This window comes from Ranitomeya imitator, chromosome 1, assembly GCF_032444005.1.
Source record: "Ranitomeya imitator isolate aRanImi1 chromosome 1, aRanImi1.pri, whole genome shotgun sequence".
Taxonomy (NCBI): Eukaryota; Metazoa; Chordata; class Amphibia; order Anura; family Dendrobatidae; genus Ranitomeya; species Ranitomeya imitator.
The window spans coordinates 583304719-583322743 of NC_091282.1; the positions used below are offsets into that span (position 1 = coordinate 583304719).

The 18025-nt window shown below is 44.1% G+C and overlaps 1 protein-coding gene across 8 annotated transcripts in view; it reads left to right on the forward strand.

Moving 5' to 3' along the window:
- The window catches only part of LOC138680452 (scaffold attachment factor B2-like), a 702355-nt gene that overhangs the window by 273979 nt on the left and 410351 nt on the right, over positions 1-18025 (forward strand). For all 8 annotated transcript variants that reach the window (XR_011321619.1, XR_011321628.1, XM_069767880.1 and 5 more), the window contains exons 11-12: positions 7164-7255; positions 8131-8267. Coding sequence is in view for 6 of the 8 variants with exons in the window: in XM_069767880.1 (XP_069623981.1) it covers positions 7164-7255; positions 8131-8267 (229 nt within the window). In the remaining 2 variants the exon portion in view is untranslated. The remainder of the gene's footprint in view (positions 1-7163; positions 7256-8130; positions 8268-18025) is intronic.

Sequence of the window (18025 nt, forward strand, 5' to 3'; positions counted from 1 at the left end):
CGATGCTGGACTCCAGATCAGAGTGGCAAAGAAAAAACCATATCTGAGACTGGCTAATGAAAGGAAAAGATAAATATGGGCAAAAGAACATAGACATTGGACAGAGGAAGATTAAAAAAAGTGTTATGGACAGATGAATCCAAGTTTGAGGTGTTTGGATCACACAGAAGAACATTTGTGAGATGAAGAACATTTGTGAGATGAAAAACAACTGAAAAGATGCTGGAAGAGTGTCTGACGCCATCTGTTATGATCCGGTGACCTTGGACCTGCATGAGAACTTTCACTGGAGAAGGTTGCCACTATACTGACCGCAATCCTGAACTTAACACCGCAACTAGAAGTAGCCGTGGAGTGTACCTTACACACCTAGACACCTCGTCACAGCCAGAGGACTAAATACCCCTAAAGATAAAAATAGGAATACTATCTTGCCTCAGAGAAAATCCCCAAAGGATAGACAGCCCCCCACAAATATTGGCGGCAGGGTGGATTTGATTTAAATCTAACTGATTTAAATCACGATTTAAATCACGATTTAAATCACGATTTAAATCACTAGTCAGTAAGGCTTGATTTAAATCAGTGATTTAAATCAAAGTTTCTACCTAAACTAGTTCTTGCTACTTTAACATGCAAGTAATGAAGATTTTTAGAATCCCTTTTTATATTACTTTTTTCTCCCCAGTTTAATGGGTTAATCATTCATATTTGGACACAACTGTTCTGTTGTACTTAGGAAGGAGAAAAATAATCCTGACCTTAATTACAATTTAAATAGATTTATTCAACTGAAACAATAACAACATTACAGCATAAGTTATTTGCTTAAACAAACATCCATGTTTGTTAACTAATTTGGCTAAACAAAATATATATATATATTATAAGAAACTTAGACTGTCAGCCCAGCCGACACATGAAAAACGTAAATACTACTGTCCCTGCTGTCCTCTGTAGCTCACTTGTCGTCATCTTCATCATCATCATCTTCTTTGTTCCGACTCATAATCTGGAAAACAAAAACAAGCTTTCCTGCTTTATTGGGTCCCAACCGATTTCTCAATTTAGAATGAATGAGTCCAAAGGAAGAGAATATTCTTTCAACGCCTGCAGAAGAAGCTACTGCTGTTAAAAGTGAAATCATTACTTGAACAGTCTCTAAATCCAAGCGCTTAAGTGACTACCACCAGTTTACTGGTGTGACCTTCCTTAAAATATCTTCAGCAAACATATATTTCTTGAATGGTTCCCCCTTAGCTCTGAAGTTTATTATAGTTGGCATTAAAGATGGATGATTGCTGGATACCCATGTCATAGCGAACTCCTCTCCCTCAGCACTTTTGACCCTGATATTGGATATTGACAATATTTGCCAAAAAATGAGCTGGAGTCAGTGCTTGTCCCATTCGTTTGTTTACTGCTTGTAATTTAATTCTGTCCATGTGTAGTTCTGTTTTTAAGTGTTCACTCAGTTCCTTCCAAATTTCAACAGCATCCGCAATAAAACAGCTATTTTTCTGTATTTTATTCAAAGCTTGAGAGATGGGTTTCAGGAAGCTCAGCATATGTTCATCATTTCTCTTAAGCCCAATGTTGAGGATTTTGGCCGTGACAGTGCCATCTATTTTATCTTGATTTTCTTCACAAAGTGTTATCAGAATAAGCCACTTTTTGATATACTGCTCAAAACAGTCCACCACAGAGTTCCATCTAACATCTTGTGGGAGCGTTAGCTTTGTTCCACCCATCCTTTTCAGAGCTGCTGCAGCAAAATGATTATTACGGAAGTATTTAGCAATTTCAACAACATTAGCCTTTATTTCTGGAACACTTAAGTCTTTGGCTAAGAGGTGCAGCAAATGAGCACTGCAACCATATGTTATTAGCAGCTTTGTATTCCCTCCCTGCTCTTCTAAATCTCTTCTCATCTTGGATACGTTTGCAGCATTGTCAGTGACCAAACTGCGTACTAGACATTTGAATTTTTGTTCACATGTCGTTATAGCTTTTACTGCCACTTCTTGTAAGTATTCTGCTGTGTGCATTTCCTGACGTATCAGTTGTTTGTGCAAGGAAGACTTTACCTTCTTCTGTTGTTATACAAGCACATACAATAGGATCATTGTGGACATTACTCCACCCATCAATACTTAGGTTAACAATTTTACCCTCCAGAGCTGTTGCACATTGCTCCATTTCTCTGTCATACACTTGATCCAGCAGTTTCCCTGCAACATCAGCTCTGCTGGGTGGACTGTATCCTGGTCTCAGTGACTGAACCATATTCATGAAATGTGGGTTCTCAGTCAGACGGAAAGAAGAGTTCGTTGCATAAATAAACTGGGCAATTTTTTCATCAATCAACTCTTTTTCTAATCTGCTAGTTATTATCACAAACCTATCTATGGTGGTTCCAGGAGGTAAAGGTTTTTTCTTCCTTTTGGGTGATGGTGATATGTGGCTGTCGGTGTCTGATGATGATGCTGCTGCTAATGAAGCACTATCCTGGATGGATAACTCTGAAACTGTAGAACAGGGTGATGGTGATCTTGGAGGTGGATAGTTTCCAGAATCCATGAATTCCCCTAAACAAAAAAAGTCAATGCTGTTATTTTATCGTTTATACAATTTCTGCTTATTGTACACAACACATCACTGCCCCTGCCCCAAAAGGAATATTTGTTTTTCTTCATAACTGTACCAAATGACAGTAGCATGCAGTAATAATAAGAAATATAATTTTTCTCACACATGACAGTTCAGTCTTTAGAAATAGGATTCAATAAAAATGTTTACCAACCTGAAGATCCTGCCTGTTCAGAAGTTTCTTTGGTCATCTTCATCACCGCACTTCTCATGATGTTGCCTCATTCGCACCACCAGGCCTTGCATCTTTGTTGCATCGTTTGCATTTTGCACGCATGCCTGCCTTACCGATAGGCGAAGGAGCTTCATTAAAATATTCCCAAACTGGGTCTCTTTTACGGCCTGCTGCCATTATAAGGAAAGAATGTAATAAACCTCAGATCGTACACACAAACAGATCCAGACTTGTCTGTCTGTGGCTATGCTGCAGTATTGTGCTCAAAGTTTCACTTTCATTTTCTTGTCTGCTTGCCCTTCCTCCTCCTCACACTTAGATTCACATTCTTCTTTTGCAGTGCAGATCTATTCCACTCCAAACAATCAGAATCATATTGTCTAACTTCTTGGACTTGGCACTGAAGGGGTTGATTCTGTATTCATAGGTTTGTAGAACAATAGGATTAAGGTCTTTTTCTCAACTCTGTTCATGTTGTAACATTTTTGCCGTGAAGAAGAGGCTGGGACCTCTGCGGAGTCAAATTCAGTTTTGAGAACTGCGTAAGTAAAGCGAGCGTCTGGGATAATATAGGAGAGAAACTGCCCACTAATCCTACAGAAACCTCTGGAAGAGCATGGCATTGTGAATGTTACACATATACAGCCTTTATTCTACTGAGTTAAACAACTCAGCTTTATCTCATGATGGAAGAACCTTTGGATGGTAAAATATTTTCCTCAAAAAGCAGTTTATTGAAAAAAATCCGATTTAAATAAAAAAAAATCCGAATTTTTTTTTTTTTTATTTTTTAAAAAAAAGAAACATTGATTTTTATTCACCCTGATTGGCGGTGAGTTGGAGAGGAAAAAACATACACAGGCAGAAAAACAGGATTTAGCACAGGAGGCTACTCTAGCTAGATAGGACAGAGTTTTGTGCGGTCAGTATTAAAACCCTTCAAAAACATCCACAGCAGAATATACAAAAACTTCCTACATCTAACTAAAAGATGTAGGAGCATAAATCTGCAACTCCAGTGAATCCTACAATCCGAGCCGGAATAAAGCTGAAACAAGCACACAGCAGTGTGCCACAGATACAAAAACCAAACACTTATCTTTCCTGAATTTGGCAGCAAGCAGGAGAAATCAGAAAGTGATCCAACACTTCACAAGGAACATTGACAACTGGCAAGGGCTAAAGGATCCTGCACACCTAAATATCCCAGTCAGAATTGTGTTGTGAATTCTGCTCTTGGGTTCCCTCCAGTGGTTGTAGGTGGGAATGCAGTTGTCTCTGAGTCACAGCACTGGCCAGGTGTATCAGCTAATTGCTGTTCTGACTGGGATATTTAAGTGTGCAGGATTCATTAGCCCTTGCCAGTTGTCAATGTTTCTTTGGAAGTATTGGATCTCTGCCTGGCCTCACCTGCTTAGCTGCCAGTTGAGCAAAGATAAGTGTCTGTTTCTTTTTCTGAAGCACACTTGCTGTGTGCTTATTTTCAGTGCTGATCTTTTGTTTCTATTTGTCCAGCTTAGACTGTGTCAGCTGTTTTTCTCAGTCTGGTTGGATTCTCTGGAGTTGCAGATGGTGGAGTTTTTGTATTTTCTGCTTTGGATATTTTGGAAGGGTTTTATTACTGACCGCACAGAACTCTGTCCTGTCCTTTTCTATTTAGCTAGAAGTGGCCTCCTTTGCTAAACCTGTTTTCTGCCTGCGTGTCTTTTCCTCTCCAACTCACAGTCAATATTTGTGGGGGGCTGCCTATCCTTTGATGGTTTACTCTGAGGCAAGATAGTTTTTCTATTTCCATCTTTAGGGGTTTTTAGTCCTCCGGCTGTGTCGAGGTGTCTAGGTTTTGTTAGGTACACCCCACGGCTACTTCTAGTTGCGGTGATAGGATCAGGGTTTGCGGTCAGTATAAGTTACCACCTACTCCAGAGAAGGTTTTCATGCTGCTCCAAGGCCACCTAATCATAACAGATTTGTAATCATCCGATATACCTGGCCAGGACTGCGACTCAGAGACAACTGCATTCCCACCTACAACCACTGGAGGGAACCCAAGAGCAGAATTCACAACAGCCATCTGTCAAGCATGGTGGAGGTAATGTGATGGTCTGGGTTTGCTTTGGTGCTGGTGGGAGATTTGTACAAGGTAAAAGGGATTTTGAATAAGTAAGGCTATCGCTCCATTTTGCAACGCCATGCCATACCCTGAGGACAGCACTTGATTGGAGCCAATTTCATCCTACAACAGGACAATAACCCAAAGCACACCTTCAAATTATGCAAGAACTATTTAGGGAAGAAGCAGGCAGCTGGTTTTCGATCTGTAATGGAGTGGCCATCGCAGTCACCAGATCTCAACCCCATTGTGCTGTTGTGGGAGCAGCTTGACCGTATGGTACTCAAAAAGTGCCCATCAAGCCAAACCAACTTGAGGGGCCTCTGGAAGCATGAGGTGAAATTTCTCCAGATTACCTCAGCAAATTAACTGCTAGAATGCCAAAGGTCTGCAATGCTGGGATTGCTGCAAAGGGAGCATTCTTTGATGAAGCAAAGTTTGAAGGAGAAAATTATTTCAAATTTAAAATCTTTTTCGAACCTTGTCAATATCTGGACTAGATTTTCAGTTCATTTGGCAACTCATTTGATTAATAAAAGTATGAGTTTTCATCGAAAACACAGAATTGTTTGGGTGACCCTAAACTTTGGCACCTTTTGTGTATATTGAAACTGAAAGGCAGATGCCTAAATCATAGATCAAAAGAAGTTAGATAGATGTATAGATGCAAAAGTAAATGGTACCTTAATGTATGCACCATAAATAATCACTGTGCAGTATTCCTTTTGATAATACATTCATATTGCACCTTGCTCCTATTTACATTGATGTGAGTTATCCTGGTGCTGGTTGCGCTGCTGCTCCTCTACTTAGATGGGGAGTTTATCCATTTCTCCTAACAATCTGTGGAAATTGGGCAGCACTTGGATGTCCAAATGTTTTCACTAACCCAGACTTGTATTGCCGATTTTGATTTGAAACTCCGATTCAAAAATGAACATGTCTCCACAATTTGTGTGTGCGACGGCTTAAAAAAAAACAACAAAAACCAGATGGCTTTCATTTGTGAAAAATGGACTCCTGGCCTCAGCCGCCTCTGACATTCGTTGATGTCCCGCCAATTTCCAGACTCCATTGCATCACATAGGCACACTCACTCCCCCTGATTGACGGGGCTGTGGGCGGTATTTCACCCGGGGCTGTGGGCGGTATTTAACCCAGGGCTGTTGTATTGGTAAAAGCCAAAGCTCCAACTCCTCAATTTCCCGGTCTGCCTACTCCAGCTCCGACCCCACAGCACTGCCTCACTATTGAGCATGTACATTAAGTGTAGCACAGATTCATCTCCACTAAAAGCCCAGATTCTTAGATCAGGAACAGAACAGACAGACATTTATAGGACATTTTATAACTTTTCACAAATTATATTATACATTTTAGGAGTCTGACCATTTTATAACTCCAACTCCACTAAAATAGACTCCAACTCCACAACCGTGGTTTCATTGCACGTCACAACCCAATGTTGAATGCGCACTGTAGAAAATGTCCTTCTTTTCTGCTTTCAGTGGCAGAGCCCTGTAAGCCCCCTTGGTACTGGGCTGTGATGTCGGTGAAATATTGCCCACAGCCCAGTCAATCAGGGGAGTGCGTGAGACTGGGTCATGCCTGGGTGATTCAAGGAAGTCTGAAAGTGAACATGACATCAGTGGATGTTAGAGGCGACTGCAGCCGGGGTCACATGATCAGGCAATTTGGCAACATGAGGTATTTACAAAAATACTTATTTAAAAGGTTTAAATTGATGTACGCAATATACATTGTAGTGGACCATCTCTTTAGCTGCCATATAAAAATCAATAGGCAGGAGAGCTTTGGCTTGTATGTTTGGAGTCAATTTCTCTCCTTGAATGTAACTACTAGGCACACTCAGCCTTGAGTGTGTGAGGTTGAGCTGCATGGAAACCAACTGTACACCATGAAAGATAAAAGCTCTAATTGCATTAGAATGATGGAAAATAGAAAAGAAACAAGTTAATTGCAAACTTTTTTACATTGATGCTTTCTAACTAAAATAAAAAATTAATAACTTTAATGACATCAATGCTTCTTAGCTGTCTAGATTTTTCAGTAAGTGCACAGATCATTACTACAGTGCCTGAACGATAAGTGACAAAATAATATACGGTATATATATATTTTTTTAGCAATATGTATTTTAAATTTTTTATAATCTTTGCCCACACTTTTCATTTATGCAACATGTAACACTACTTTCTCCTGTTTCAGAGAGCAGAGGAACTGAAAGAACAGTTGTCATGGATAAGTCAAAGGGGGAGCCTGTGATCAGTGTAAAAACATCTTCTGATTCAACTGAAAGGGTATGAAGACTTTTTGAACATTTGGTTGGGCATTTTTTTTTTTTTTTGCAGAAGCAATTCATTTCAGAAGATGAATAGCTTACAGTATGCTTAGTTTTCTGGTGGAATGCAATTTGTACTGTACAAACTTGTGTGTTGTATAGGTCTTTAACATAATAGTAAAATAATACATGTGTTGTAGATGTATTATCTCTGAGATATCACACTCTGAAGCCAAATGCAAATTAGCATGGAAGTGCAATGAGGGAGTGTTAAGGGACTCTTAAGTGCATCAACACGCCCCTAATGCACGTACAGGATAATGCACAGCAGTATTACTAGTTTAATTAGTAAAATCTTTGTATTCAGTCTGTTGTTGGGGGCGTGGTTGGTTTCTCCCTGTTAGTATCTGGGGGGCAGGCCGCTACTACCTGCTTGTATGTAATCTGACCTTAACGGGGCTGGTTGCTGCTGCTAGTGGAAAACAACACTACTCATGTTATCCTAACAGTTTTCCTAATAGTTTCTGAAGGTATGCCCTTAACAATAATTTATTTCTCCGGATTACCCTTTTAATTTCCTATATTATCTATTTATCTGCTTAGGTAGACAAGACAGTCATTATTTGTATTGATAAAAGGGCATGTCCACTACTGTAATCCCTTTGCAATCTGTATGTTTGCCCCAGTAAAATAACACTTTTATAATCACCTGTAAGGCGTAGTTCTAGCGGTGTTGGCACTGGCTCACCTAGGGACCTTTCGACATGGTTTCTTGACACAATATGAGTGGGCAATCTGCATTTGCTTCACGCTCTCTCCTCCTTTGGCTGTATCGCATTCTTTTTTATGGAAAACAATTTTCAATTATAGCCATAATTCCTTTTTGTGTTTTAGAGTTCCAAAAGTCGTGACCGAAAATCTGGCAGTAAGGAGAAAAAAGAGATTCTTTCCTTTGATAAAATTAAAGAGCAAAGGGAGCGTGAGCGTCAGAGGCAAAGAGAGAGAGAAATCAGAGAAATGGAGAGACAAAGGTATGTTTTATCTTGTTTTACCAATAATATTGTAAAAAAAATTTTTTTTATCATCGTTAGGAATGTCATTCAGTTTTATTTCAATGTTAGATGTTTTAAAGTTATGTGTAACCACCTCCTGTTACCATTAGGATGGGAAAAGCCTTCCTGTCTTTGTGGGATTAGTATGAGAACATATCGGAACCAACAGGACATATAAAACATAGTCCCAGAAACCCCTATCACAGGGGACCAAGGATCCTCTCCAAAATACAGACTATAATGCATAAAGAGAACAAAGAAGAAGCAACAGCGAAACGCGCGTCGGGGCATCAGCGTTTTGGGCAGCCAGTAGCATGGGTAAGTGGGTTTGGAGACATTCTGCCTGTACATAATGCTTGTAGGGTATTATACCTTACCGGCGTCTGGGCGATCACTATTCTGATCGTATCTGAATACTACACTGTAGTATTGTAATACTGTATTTTATCTCCTCCCCTTTATGCCCGTGCTTGCTCCCCCCTTTTTCCTTTTTTCTTTATTTTTTTGGTATTATATGTACATTGTTCATGGTTGTATAATATGTCTAAATAAATCAGTTTGTAACTTTGCAAAACTGTGAGATGTGGTTCTTATGAGCAACCTTGATTTAGCATTATATTATATTTATACTCTTTAGTTTGGATCGCAAACTCTTTTTGTTCTCTTTATGCATTATAGTTTGTGGGATTAGTAGCCTGCCTGACAGGCAGATCTTCTGAGCTGTTCTCACTGCCTTATAGGCATATATAGAAATTACCAACAGACATGCCAGTCGGGCAGTGACTCAGACTTGTGGATTTAACACTTAACCCCTTCACGATGCTCTGTGGGAAATGCGTTTGTGCCCAGAGCAGTACAAGTACGAGGCCGCGATTGCTACGGCCTAATGCTGAGCGCCACAGCGATTGCGTGCGAGTGTGAGCTATATGTGGTAGCTGACACCCCACAGCAACACCCACGATCGGTGCTAGCACTGATCGTGGGCATTTTTTAACCCCTCTGATGCCGCTGTCATTAGTAACACTGGCAAAGAAGCATAGATGGCTGTGAGGTCCTTCTTGGTCTTGCAGGGAAGGCGGTTTGTGAGCACCTGCTGAGAGCAGGCGCTGGCTTGCCTTCTTCACGGCCTGTCAGATCCTGATCTGATACTCTGATCTGCTTTAAATTAATGTCCCATACTGGGACAATGTAGTAAAGTAAAAAAAAAAATTTAAAAAGTCCCCAAATAAAGAAAAAAAAAATTAAAATAATTAAATATTTCTCCATTGCCTCTTTGGGGGAGACAGGACCATGGGTGTTCTGCTGCTGGCACCAGGAGTTAAGTTAACACAAAAAAGTTAGCTCCTCCTCTGCAGTATGCACCCTGGTGCTGTCGCCAAGAGCCAGTTCTTGCTTCTTGTCCGTAGGAGGCACACTGGTCTGGTCGTCAGACCTAATTTTTTTTTAATTTTATTTTTCAACCTTTTTTTTAACCTTTTTTGATTTTACAGACAAATGGGGTGACGGATCCTTTCAAGGTTCCGATCTCGAACCATCAACAGGCGAGCACGGAGAGTATCACCTCTCCGTATTCTCTCCTGCGGTGTGGGATGCCACACCTGAGCTGAATTTTTTTAGGGGTGACTGATCCCGTATAGGGCACCAATTTCCCTGCACCTTACAGACGAGCATATGGAGTGTCGCCTCTATGTATCCTCTTCCGCAGCCAGGCCTAATGCAGGACATTAGCCCTGTCCCATCCTAGGGGATTAAACCCTTGGATGTACAGAGGCCCTGTGTGACGTCCGAGCTGCCTCCACTGCACCACCACTGTTAAAGCAGATGGTACAAGGAGGCGGACAGTCCCTCTCCACCTCCCTATTAAAGGGATTGTGGATCGAGGATGGTGCAGGGATAAAGGGATCCTCAAAGACCAGCAGCGGCAGCAGGAGGACATGTACCCGCCGCATATCGCTGGCTTACCTGCCACCCGGCAGCTTCTCCGGGTAAGAGACGGGGTTGGAGGGCCCTGGGCAGGCAGTCTAAGGTTGCGCTGGATAGAGGGGGCTTCTCCTAGCGGCGCAGCGCTTCCTATTCCTTCCGGTATCGGCGCTGGTGCTGATAAACTTAGTTCCGGCTTCGGTTCTCTTCTGTAACTCTGCCCCTGCTATGATTTGTACCGGCGGCTTCACCCACCTCTCTTAATCTTGGCGGCCATCTCCCCTTCTCCCACGGACCCTCCGGACACACACTGGTATCCGGCAGTGGTCTATGAGGCAATTTTGTCAGCAACAACTCACCGCAGGCGTCGGCACTCCTTGGGGAGGCTCCGGAGCTACAGTGCCACACAGAAGGACCTGGGGACACAGGATCTGGGTAAGGGAGCGCTGCGCTAGACCACCCTCCTCCCTGCTGTAACCCTTTTTCACTGCAGGAATTCCCTGAGTTTTTAAAGGGAACACATAGAACGGTACAATGTCCCAGCATAAAAGCATCTAAAAAGGCTAGTGTATCTAGCCCTCCCTGAGTGGGCTTCGTCACTGTCACAATCCATGGCTTCTGTGGCCAAAGTGATTGAATCCCTCCAGGGATCGAAGTATGTGCAGGTCTGACATAAAATGAACCCTCTCCCATACGAGAGCAGTCGGACAGCAGGAGCCGAGAGCACTCTGAAAACCTACGGGCGTATAGGAAATGATCTGCAGCATGCCCCCAGAGCATTAACGTGCATTCTCGTCAGCGAGTTCTGCTTCTCGCTCTCCCTCTCCAGGGGTCAGTAGCAAACGCGAATCAGACAGCTACTTGGATCTGGATTTGCCAGACTTCCAGAAAATGGTGGATTTGCTGATTGAGGCAGTCAATCGGATATTAAACGTTGAAGAAAAATCAGATTCCGTTCCGGATCAAGCCGTGTCCTTCAAGAGGACTAAACGCCCCCATAAAACGTTTGCAGTTCACCCTGAGTATACGGCCATAATCAATCGTCACAGGGAACGACCGGGCAAACGCTTCACAGGACAAAAGTCTCTTGAAGCAAAATATCTTTTTTCGGCTGTGCTGAGGAAGGACTAGGCTGAATCCCCTGTTGTAGACATGCCAGTGTCTCGCCTGGCATCCAAGTCCTTTTATCCGTACCAGATGGGCGATCGATTAAAAATCCCGCAGACCGTCAGAACACCTGGCTCGCTCTGTCTTTGAGGCCTCAGGCTCGGCCCTCTGTCCTTCATTCGCTGTAGCATGGATTGCTAAGGCGATAGTCTTCTGGGCAGATACCCTGGCCAAATCCATTCAGAGCTGCAATCTCCCCTCTGAAGCAGTGCATCTTGCCAGTCAAATTTCTCGGGCTGGAGATCACCTGGTACACGCATCTTTGGACGCGGCTGGCTGTTCTGCTCTATTGGCCGTGAACGCAGTCCCGATCAGAAGAGCATTATGGTTTAGAGAGTGGAAAGCGGACTCTGCATCAAAAAAGTCCTTAATATCTCTGCCTTACCAGAGTGGTCGCTTATTTGGTGAGAAGCTAGATCAGCTAACTACTAATGCAACGGGAGGAAAGAGTACACTTCTTCCCCAGCAGAGGTTTAGGCATCCTTTTTTGGAGACAGCAGTTCTGCTTTCGATCCTTTCACTCCAACCTGGGCTGGTCTACCGCCACTACCTCCCCCGAGTCAGGGTGCTACCCACACAGGGACAGAGGTTCTCGAGTCTCCTACAGACCTAGTCGATAATGGAAATCTCGCCCTAAACAGTCGAGATCTAAGGGATCTAAGTCTTAGAGATTTTCTGCCCGCTGACTCCTGGCATTGTCCGGTTGACAGTGGCAGGGTGGGCAGCCGCCTACTTCTGTTCAGTCAGGCCTGGCTGTCCGTCATCCACGAAGAGTGGGTCAGAGACCTGGTGTCGTTAAGATACAAGATCGATTTTTCTACACGCCCCAACGCATTTCTTCTGTTCCTGTCCTCCTGTGACAGAGGCAAGGCCAAAGGCCTTTTGAAGAGCCATAGACGTTTTGAGTCAAGATGGCGTCATTGTACCCATTCCGGAAAGGTTTCAGGGTTTCTACTCGAACCTTGTCATAGTCGCAAAAAAGGACGGACAGGTGAGACCCATTCTAGACCCTAGACTTCTAAACAAGTTTGTCAAGGTTCGTCATTTAAGCATGGAATCTCTGCATTCAGTCATCACTTCTATGGAAGGAGAGTCTTTGGCATTCATGACTCTTCCCTGCATATCCCAATCTTTCCTCGCCACCAGAGATTCCTGCTCTTCACGACCAGCATTTGCAATTCACGGCCCTGCCTTTTGGCCTCGCCACGGCCCCCAGAGTGTTAACAAGGTCATGGCAGCAGTCTGTCCATCTTACACTCTCGAGGCTTGGTCATTCTGCCCTACCTGGACGACCTCTTGGTCAAAGGTCCATCCTTCCATTCCACGATTGCGAGGTCTCCGTTGGCATTACTTGCAATACTCTTTCTCAATAAACTTAAGCAAGTCATCCCCTGTCGCAGCTCAGCAGATATCCCTTTTTAGGGATAACCCTGGACACCTCTTGAGGGTTAGTAATTCTTCCTCAAGCCAAGGTCTTAGACCTTCAACAAAGAGCCTGTGTTCTGTCAATCGTCATCTCATTCCTTCTGGTTTGCCATGAGGGTACTGGGATAAATGGTGGTAGCAATGGAAGCGGTCCCTTTTGCTCAGCTGCACATTTGTCCCCTACAGCATGCACTTCTGGAGGCCTGGGACAGGAACCCGTTCTCCCTAGACCACTGGTGCTGTTTACCCCTGCGGGTCAGATGGTGGACATTGAACTCTCTCTCAATCAGGGGAAGTTCTTTCTCCCGGTTCATTCGCTAGTGGTGACTACCGACGCCAGCCTTCTGGGCTGGGGGGGCAGTTTTTGTCATCCCACCGCCCAGGGCCACTCCCGAGAATCGAACTCCCGATCAGTGTGCTAGAGATTCGCACAATACGGCTGGCCCTACATCAGTTCCATTATCTCCTAGCGGGCCACTGCATCCAAACTCAATCGGACAATGCCACGGACGTGGCATACATAAACCATCAAGGGGGTAGCTGCAGCTGCGCAGCTATGTCCGAAGTCTCTCACATTCTCCGATGGGAAGAAAACAACCACTCGGTAATCTCAGCGGTCCACATAACAGGCGTCAAAGTGGACGGCAGACTTCCTCAGCTGCCAGGTTCTTGCCTCGGGGGAATGGCAACTTAATCCGGACATGTTCCAACAGATTTGTCGTCGTTGGGGGACTTCAGGTGTTGATCTGATGGCATCCAGACTGAACACCAAAGTTCCTCAGTTCATTGCTCGGTCTCGAGACCCAAGAACAATCGGAGCGGATGCTCTAGTCCTTCCGTGGTGCAAGTTCCGTGCTCCATACGTTTAATTCCCCCGTTGCCATTACTTCCGAGAGTTATAAGTAAGATCAAGGTAGAGGGAGTCTGTTATGATTTGGTAATTCAGTACCACAATGGACATAGAAGTCAGAGCACATACAGTGACCTGACAATAACCCAAAAACATAGAACGAGCTCTGAGACGTGGGAACTCTGCTGACCGCAATCCCTAATCCTCTCCAACACACACTAGAGGCAGCCGTGGATTGCGCCTAACGCTCCCTATGCAACTCGGCACAGCCTGAGAAACTAGCTAGCCTGAAGATAGAAAATAAGCCTACCTTGCCTCAGAGAAATACCCCAAAGGAAAAGGCAGCCCCCACATATAATGACTGTGAGTAAGATGAAGAGACAAACGTAGAGATGAAATAGATTTAGCAAAGTGAGGCCCGACTTTCTGAACAGAGCGAGGATAGGAAAGGTAACTTTGCGGTCAACACAAAACCCTACAAACAACCACGTAAAGGGGGCAAAAAGACCCTCCGTACCGACTAACGGCACGGAGGTACACCCTCTGCGTCCCAGAGCTACCAGCAAGCAATAAAAACCAGATAAGCAAGCTGGACAGAAAAAAACAGCAAACAAAAATAACACGAGCAACTTAGCTATGCAGAGCAGCAGGCCATAGGAACGATCCAGGAGGAAGCAAGTCCTATACTAGAACATTGACTGGAGGCCAGGATCAAAGCACTAGGTGGAGTTAAATAGAGCAGCACCTAACGACTTCACCACATCACCTGAGGAAGGAAACTCAGAAGCCGCAGTACCACTTTCCTCCACCAACGGAAACTCAGAGAGAATCAGCCGAAGTAGCACTTGTGACCACAGGAGGGAGCTCTGCCACAGAATTCACAACAGTACCCCCCCCTTGAGGAGGGGTCACCGAACCCTCACCAGAGCCCCCAGGACGACCAGGATGAGCCATATGAAAGGCACGAACAAGATCGGGAGCATGGACATCAGAGGCAAAGACCCAGGAATTATCCTCCTGAGCATAACCCTTCCACTTAACCAGATACTCGAGTTTCCGTCTTGAAACACGAGAATCCAAAATCTTCTCCACAATATACTCCAACTCCCCCTCCACCAAAACCGGGGCAGGAGGATCAACAGATGGAACCATAGGTGCCACGTATCTCCGCAACAATGACCTATGGAATACGTTATGGATGGAAAAAGAATCTGGAAGGGTCAAACGAAAAGACACAGGATTAAGAACCTCAGAAATCCTATACGGACCAATGAAACGAGGTTTAAACTTAGGAGAGGAAACCTTCATAGGACTATGACGAGAAGACAACCAAACCAAATCCCCAACACGAAGTCGGGGACCCACACAGCGTCTGTGATTAGCGAAACGTTGAGCCCTCTCCTGGGACAAGGTCAAATTGTCCACTACATGAGTCCAAATCTGCTGCAACCTGTCCACCACCGTATCCACACCAGGACAGTCCGAAGACTCAACCTGCCCTGAAGAGAAACGAGGATGGAACCCAGAGTTGCAGAAAAACGGCGAAACCAAGGTAGCCGAGCTGGCCCGATTATTAAGGGCGAACTCAGCCAAAGGCAAAAAGGACACCCAGTCATCCTGATCAGCAGAAACAAAGCATCTGATATGTTTCCAAGGTCTGATTGGTTCGTTCGGTCTGGCCATTAGTCTGAGGATGGAAAGCCGAGGAAAAAGACAAGTCAATGCCCATCCTTGCACAAAAGGCTCGCCAAAACCTCGAAACAAACTGAGAACCTCTGTCAGAAACGATATTCTCTGGAATGCCATGCAAACGAACCACATGCTGGAAGAACAATGGCACCAAATCAGAGGAGGAAGGTAATTTAGACAAGGGTACCAAATGGACCATCTTAGAGAAGCGATCACAAACCACCCAAATGACTGACGTTTTTTGAGAGACGGGAAGATCTGAAATAAAATCCATAGAGATATGTGTCCAAGGTCTCTTCGGGACCGGCAAGGGCAAAAGCAACCCACTGGCACGAGAACAGCAGGGCTTAGCCCGAGCACAAATCCCACAGGACTGCACAAAAGAACGCACATCCCGCGACAGAGATGGCCACCAAAATGATCTAGCCACTAACTCTCTGGTACCAAAGATTCCAGGATGACCAGCCAACACCGAACAATGAACCTCAGAGATAACTCTATTCGTCCACCTATCAGGGACAAACAGTTTCTCCGCTGGGCAACGATCAGGTTTATTAGCCTGAAATTTTTGCAGCACCCGCCGCAAATCAGGGGAGATGGCAGACACAATTACTCCCTCTTTGAGAATACCCGCCGGCTCAGATAAACCCGGAGAGTCGGGCACAAAACTCCTAAACAGGGCATCCGCCTTCACATTTTTAGAGCCCGGAAGGTACAAAACCACAAAGTCAAAATGGGCAAAAAACAGCGACCAACGAGCCTGTCTAGGATTCAACCGCTTGGCAGACTCGAGATAAGTCAAGTTCTTATGATCAGTCAAGACCACCACGCGATGCTTAGCTCGTTCAAGCCAATGACGCCACTCCTCGAATGCCCACTTCATGGCCAGCAACTCTCGATTGCCAACATCATAATTTCGCTCAGCAGGCGAAAACTTCCTGGAAAAGAAGGCGCAAGGTTTCATCATCGAGCAATCAGAACTTCTCTGCGACAAAACAGCCCCTGCTCCAATCTCAGAAGCATTAACCTCGACCTGGAATGGAAGCGAAACACCTGTGTGAAGTTGGCACCCCATGTTCTCAAAAGATGAATAAAAATACACCATTCGTTTGTGCTGCGTTTGTGCTGGTTTGTGCCGCAAAAATGAACGTTTGTGCCGCTTTGGTTCCAGAGATATTGCGCGTTATATTTTTATTTTTAAGCTCCACCCACTTTCCACCCCATGTTCTTAAATTTTAAAAATGAATACACCATTCGTTTGTGCTGGTTTGTGCTGCAAAAATAAACGTTTGCACCGCTTTGGTTTCCGAGATATTGTGCGCTCAATTTGCTGAAACTCCGCCCACTTTCCACCCCATGTTCTTAAATTTTAAAAATGAATACACCATTCGTTTGTGCTGCGTTTGTGCTGCAAAAATAAACGTTTGCACCGCTTTGGTTTCCGAGATATTGTGCGCTCAATTTGCTGAAACTCCGCCCACTTTCCACCCCATGTTCTTAAATTTTAAAAATGAATACACCATTCGTTTGTGCTGCGTTTGTGCTGGTTTGTCCTGCAAAAATAAACGTTTGCACCGCTTTGGTTTCCGAGATGTTGTGCGCTCAATTTGCTGAAACTCCGCCCACTTTCCACCCCATGTTCTTAAATTTTAAAAATGAATACACCATTCGTTTGTGCTGCGTTTGTGCTGGTTTGTGCTGCAAAAATAAATGTTTGCACCGCTTTGGTTTCCGAGATATTGTGCGCTCAATTTGCTGAAACTCCGCCCACTTTCCACCCCATGTTCTTAAATTTTAAAAATGAATACACCATTCGTGTTTGCTGCGTTTGTGCTGGTTTGTGCTGCAAAAATAAACGTTTGCACCGCTTTGGTGTCCGAGATATTGTGCGCTCAATTTGCTGAAACTCCGCCCACTTTCCACCCCATGTTCTTAAATTTTAAAAATGAATACACCATTCGTTTGTGCTGCGTTTGTGCTGGTTTGTGCTGCTTTGGTTTTTGAAATCTCGCACTGAGTTTGTGCCTCAAATCACTGTAACTGATATATGGATAAAGGGAGATAAAAAGAAATGAAAAACACCGGCTAGCCATAGCAATTTTATAATAAAAAAAAATGTATAAATTGTTCCTTACTAGACCCCATACTTCATTTTGATTTCCTGCTTGTGATGCCCCTCCCCCACACACTGTAACTTGGGGAAAGGCCTAAGCAAATGTATGCCTAACAATTTGACTACTAGCTGAGAGACTCCCAGGGTAAATCAAGTGTACTTACTTATTTGAACTGAAAATGTGCTAAACTGTCTTGGTAGATTTCTGCAAAGCTATTACCTGAGGAAAGAAACTTTAGTTCAATCATGGAGTTGTACTTTTATCTGTCTACAACAGTATTTCCCAAGCAGGGTGCCTGCAGGTGTTGCAAAACTACAACTCCCAGCATGACCGGACAGTCAAAGGCTGTCCGGGTATGCTGGGGGTTGTAGTTCTCCAACACATCAAGTTGTTTGTAATTACAGTAAGGGTACCGTCACACAGTGCAATTTTGATCGCTACGACGGCACGATTCGTGACGCTCCAGCATCGTAACAATATCGCTCCAGCGTCGTAGACTGCTGTCACACTTTGCAATGTACGACGCTGGAGCGATAATTTCATGACGTATGTGCGATGTAGAAGCCGTTGGT